The 6,000-nt window shown below is 35.2% G+C and overlaps 1 protein-coding gene across 1 annotated transcript in view; it reads right to left on the reverse strand.

The window, feature by feature from the left end:
* Nucleotides 1-4,455, reverse strand: part of LOC124426480 (midnolin homolog) — a 32,713-nt gene extending 28,258 nt beyond the window's left edge. The window contains exon 1 of the mRNA XM_046968210.1: nucleotides 2,581-4,455. Coding sequence (XP_046824166.1) covers nucleotides 2,581-2,637 — 57 coding nt within the window. The 5' untranslated portion in view covers nucleotides 2,638-4,455. The remainder of the gene's footprint in view (nucleotides 1-2,580) is intronic.
* Nucleotides 4,456-6,000: the final 1,545 nt, after the last annotated feature.

Below are 6,000 nucleotides of genomic sequence, written 5' to 3' on the forward strand. Positions count from 1 at the left end.
AAACCGGAAGTCGTTCAAACTGTTTGGAATAAGAGAGTGAGAGAGTGAGAGAGAGAGAGAGAGAGAAAAGAAGGAAAATGTATGCGTAATATAACGAGTTAGCGACTAACTACCCCTTAACAACGATAAATCTTCAAGAACGCAACCGATACATCCTACTGATAGAACCATATACTATATATTTATGTCGAGCTAAGTTGTAGAATAAGGGAATTGTTGGTTGAACCAACGAGCTCGATCGAGGTTCACACTGTGTGTTCCAGTAACAGAGAACTTTCGTGCGTTACGCTGAATGAAAAAGAAACGAATACCAAGAGGAACAACTTCGCGAAAGGGAAAGCCGTCGTGTAAATTTCCTCGCCAACGCACACACAAATAATATATACACGCACCGCAACACACACAAAAAAAAACATATAGATGCATGAACGTTACGAGACACGTTCGCTCGATTTAAAATAATATATATACGGGTGTCCTCGATGATAATTGTTAAAGAAAAGACAACAGAGACGTAGAAAGAAAAGAAAAGAAAAAAGAAAAAGAAAAGGAGAAAAGAAAAAGAAAGGGAAATAAATCGAAAACTATATTAAGTAGATAACTTTCGTGCACGCGTTTTCTCATGTGGAAAAACGAACGTCCTCGATTTCCTGCGACCATGAAATTATGTCACAGAAATTTTGCTCTCTCGAAAAGCACGAACGGACGAACAAATTGAACGAATAAATAATTGTGTAGTATAATATACGACAAGACAAAGAATATCCGGAGGATAATTTATTTTTTTTTACCTATTACGATGCGATAACTATTTTGTTATTTCATTTCATTTCCTACATATATCCGTATGGGGAAAAAAAAATTATCCATTCTAATTTTTCTTTCTTCCCCCTCCCCCTTTTTTAATTTTTCTTCGCGATCTTTGTTAACAAAAAAAAAAGAAAAAGGAGAAACGTGTAAGACGAGAAAATGTATCATAATGAAATCAATAAGTAATGTGTGTATGATGTGTATATATGTGTGTTAACCTCCCTCCCTCCCTCTCTCTGTCTCTCTCTCTTTCTCTAACACACCGATCGTCGATTTCTTCTTCGAGCGTAGAGTCACGGTCCGCTGCCTCTCGAGAAGTGCCAACAAAGTTTCTACCCCTCCTTAACAAGATACGTATCTTTCTTGGCCGATCTATCCTTTAGTGTGTGTGTGTGTATACGCGCGTATATTATATATATATAATATATATATATGAACACACACACAATTATTCTATATAAAAAAATGTAAACATGTCGCGAACGCAAAAAAGGCAAAAACGATTCGATTCAAAAACATATATACATATAATACGTACAGAAGGATAGACTAAATATCATTCGATGATTATAGAAAATAATGATAAATCTTGATATAATTTGTAAACAATAACTATACAGTTAAAAACAAAGGTTATAAATTGTTCTAACCTCCTAATCTCATTCGTAGTCAGCGAGCAATATAAAGATTACAAAGAATACAAAGAAAAAAGAAAAAAAAAGAAAAGAAATAAGGACAAAGCATCGGAGCGAGATACGTAATGTATATACATACGACATAAATACATAGATATATAAAAGGTCAGGAAAAAAATAAAGAATGTTAATGAGCACGGTCATTAGAAACGTTTTTCCCCCCTTTTCCATTTCTTTACTATCTACTACTTTTCACCTTTTAATTAATTAATTAATTTATTTATATATTTTATCCATATATTTATCTGTTTATCCACTTTTCTTTTTCTCCGTTCTTCCCCTTATAAATTTCCCTTGAGACACGTAACACGGAAAAACCTTAATAAAAAAAAAAAAAACACTTAAGGTATAGAAATATCTCGTATTTATGATTCCTCTCCTAAACCTAATATATCAAACAGAATATAGATAACTAGATGGAGTGTGAATAGATAAACGCAGATAGATAAGAATAGGTATAGAGAACGGAGAACAAACGGATGGAATATAAATAGATAAATAATAATAGATGGATCGGATATTATATTGTCTATCGTACAAAACAAAAACAACGGAAACAAAACAAAACAAAAAAGGAAAAAAAAAAGAAAGAAAAAAGAAAAAGAAAAGAGAGAGAGAGAAAAAGAAAAATGGCGGGCCATCGAAATCTCATCGTAAAAACGGTACTTGACCGAGCCACAACGGAGAAACTCGAAGGAGAAACCAAAGAGAACGTTCAAGTTGTTCGTTAAGGTGAGAGTCGTTTCTCGTATACTTTTATTTACGTCGAGGAGTCTCAACGACGCTCTTTTTTTTCTTTCTCTCTCTCTCTAGCTCTCTCTCTCTCTCTCTCTCTTTCTAACCTTACTACTATACAACCATCCATCTATCCATCCATCCATCTTTCTCTCCTTGTCTTTTTCTTTTCTCATCCTTTCCGGTTATCCACGAGTCTCTCCTCTCTCTCTCTCTCTCTCTCTCTCTCTCTCTCTCTTTTTCTTTTTCCGAGGAGGCGACTGGTCTATTCGAAGGACACGAATTCTTTCGAAGTAACGTGATCGTAAAGCTACAGAGAAGAAGAGGTAGGTGTTCTTACCTTAAAGAGAGCCTCGTTGCACTCGAACATGGGCGTACTCATGACGGCGGTCGACATGTTCCTTCAATTTTCTTCTCTTTTTCTTTCTTTCTTTCTTCCTTCCTTCCCTCCTTTCTTTTTCTTCTTTTTTTTTTGCACAAAAACACTAAGTATCCGTCAGTCTCTCTCTTCCCCTTTTCTATCTTCTTTCCTTTCTTCGACTTCAACACTTCTTTTTACTTCGTCTTTTTGTTATTGTTACTATTATTATTATTTTTTATTATTGTTATTATTTTTTTTTATTTTTCTTTTTTTTTATATATAGAAAGAATATTCTCTCCTTTTTCTTCTTTCTCTTCTTTGTTTTCTTTGATGCAAAAACAAAGACCGAAGCGTTAATCTCGTTCTCAGAACGAAAAACTTCAAAGGACACAAGAGAAACGAAGAGAGGAAAAAATGTGTATATATGTCTCTGTTGTATTATATGTATGTATGTATATATATATAAATATATATATATATATAAAAACTGACACTCCGACGTTAGGCCTCGTCGTTGAGCGTTTACATCGAAAACACTACACGTCAAGTACGCGAAAAGTTTTTTGCGCGACGACGCGACGTGTATATTAAAAATAAGTAATTAACTTAGTAAGATAGGAAAAAATTTGAGAGGAAAAGAAAAGTGAAAAGGAAAGGAAAAAAAGAAGAAAATGGATGAGATAGACGTTTCGTCAATGATGATGATGATGATGATTTCGAGATAAAATTGTCACGATGAGTTTCTTCTTATCAGTTTATGTCCTTTCGGAAATCTGATTGAAATTCTACCACCTCCAAGAATCGTCCTTCGGTAGATATGTTAATTCGAGGTTAAACTATTAATTCTTCCTTTTTTTCTCCTTCTTCGTGATTCTCCGTTGCTGGCGGGAGGACGTGCGTGCGGTCGGTCGTCGGTCGGTCGGTTGTCCGGCGGGGGGGTGGTGATCGGAGCGCACGTACACGAAGTGCAACAACACTTTTCTTTCTTCGTTATTACTTTTCCTCTCTTTATCTAAGAGATCCTCGTTTGACGGCAACAGGGAGGGGAAGTGCGTAGATATTTATATATTTTGATAATTAACTTGCGAAACAAAAAAAAAACAAAAAAGAAGAACAAGCCGACGAAAGAAGTCTTTTTGGCTCGGTTGCGTCGTTGTATATGGTCGGTTGGTTAGCTCGGTAAAAAGTGTGTGTGTGTGTGGTAGTTATTTAAAAAAAAAAAAGACGCAACGAGCCGGTCCGGCTTTTGGCTCGCTCTCTCTCTCTTTCTTTCCCTTTCTCTTTCTTTCTTTCTTTCTTTCTCTCTATCTCTCTCTCTCCCTCTTTCTCTTTTTCCTTCTACCGAGGATATGTAGCTCGTTAGGCGCCCGAATGCTAACTGCCGAGGAGCACGCCCGCTGCTCGTTGCGCCGCGCAACGTCGTGTCGTTCGAGCGAAGGAGTGGGGGTAACTCCAAGGGACCTATTGGTGGGGGTTACCGAGACATTGCGTTCTCGAAAGGCGGCACAGCCGATACCGGCCAATCGTGAGGCGTGTCGCTACCGCTCATTTTACCGTCCCCCGCTATCCTACGGATTACGAAGCATCGTCTCGAACTGGCAACGCAGCATCCTCTCAACCGACCAATCGGAAAAAGCTTCCCCCTTTCGGACGAACTCACCGAGCCGGGCCGTAACCGGCGGCGCCCGGAGGACCCCGCGATTTTCGAATTGTATTCTTCTATATATATACATATAAATATAAGTATATATGTGTGTATATATATGTATGTATGTATGTTTGTATGTGTATATATATATAATGGGAGAAGGTAACTATTGTAAATGCAAATGTAAGCGTCTCTTCCATTTCTCCAAAGTTTCAGATATCAATTATTCCTTTCATTAATCAATTGCTTTTCTTTCTTCTTATCATTGCCATATTTCTTACAACTTAGAGTTGGAAAAAAAACCGCAATTAAAAAGGGATCAATTAAAAAATTTATCGAGTTTGTCAATCGAACTTATGATAAAATCATTCTTTCTATTAGCGTGACTTACTTTTGCGTTACATCTTTTCTTTAAACGATAGAAAAAACATAGCAGAAAGAAATATATATATATATATATTTATAAAAAAAAGGAAAAAAAAATAAATAAAAGTATTAGATAGAAATGTCAATGGTGCATCGTTCTCAGGCACGGCAGAGCATGACCGACCCGCTCGAATGAAAAGAGCCAAGCGTGAATGAAGTCCAGCCTTTGCCCTCACCCCTCCTGTACCCCCTTCCGACCCTTCTCTTTCTCTATCACTCCTTCTTTCTCTCTCTCTCTCTCTCTCTCTCTCTCTCTGTCTCTGTTTCTCTCCATCTTTTTTCTCTTGCTGGTCCTAAGCGGTAATTGCTGGACATTATTATGATCATTGTGCCTCTACACATCGGTGTATCGCGTACAAGCATCGTACTCGTTTGAATCGGACGATTCGTAACAATACGACGACCTCTTCTTTTCTAGCCGTCGACCCCGACGCCTCACCGATCCCTTCTAATTCCTTTCTATCGAGGCTGTTGCGTCGCCCAGAACGAGCCACACACGAGCCGTCCATGTTGTTGTTGAACTTTTCAAATCGTACGATCGACAATTTGCTAGACGATCAATGAATCGATAATAATAGTAATAATTGTGATAATAATAATAGTAATAATTATTATTATTGTTATTATTATTATTATTATTATTATTATTATTATTATTATTATTATTATTATTATTATTATTATTATTATTATTGTTATTCATATAATAATAATCGTAAGTATAAATTCTCTTTGTTTTCTAAAAGTCGTATCTCATTTCATTTATTATTTATTTATATAACTTGTTTTTCAGCGTATACTGCAAAAGAAATTGATTTTGAAACATAAAAAGCAGAAAGAGATTGATTAGCCTTTCGAATCTTGATCGACATTTTTATATTTAACATTCGATGTAATGGAATATAAATAAATATATATATATATATATACATATATATATATATATATATTATAAGAGATAATTTAAAAGATTAAAGATAGGTGTATCACGAGATGGTTGTATAAAATGATTAATTTAATTAAAATTAAAAAAAAAATAGAAAAACAACCGACGAAGCTGTATAACTTGATCGAAATTTTTTAATTTAATACAGATACATAATTCGATATATATATATATATATATATATATATATATATATATATATATAATTCATTTAGGTAGACTTTTGTAATTTACAAGATTACAAATATCAGTTGAGAAGGTCGTATAAAGTGATCGATTAATTAACACCGAGTCATTTTCAAGCTATCGAAAATTATTCGTGATTCGTTTATGACTCGTCGGCGTATTTTCCCACAAAGAAAGAACCCGCATGGGTCAA

This window comes from Vespa crabro, chromosome 9 (assembly GCF_910589235.1).
Source record: "Vespa crabro chromosome 9, iyVesCrab1.2, whole genome shotgun sequence".
In the NCBI taxonomy this organism is placed as follows: Eukaryota; Metazoa; Arthropoda; class Insecta; order Hymenoptera; family Vespidae; genus Vespa; species Vespa crabro.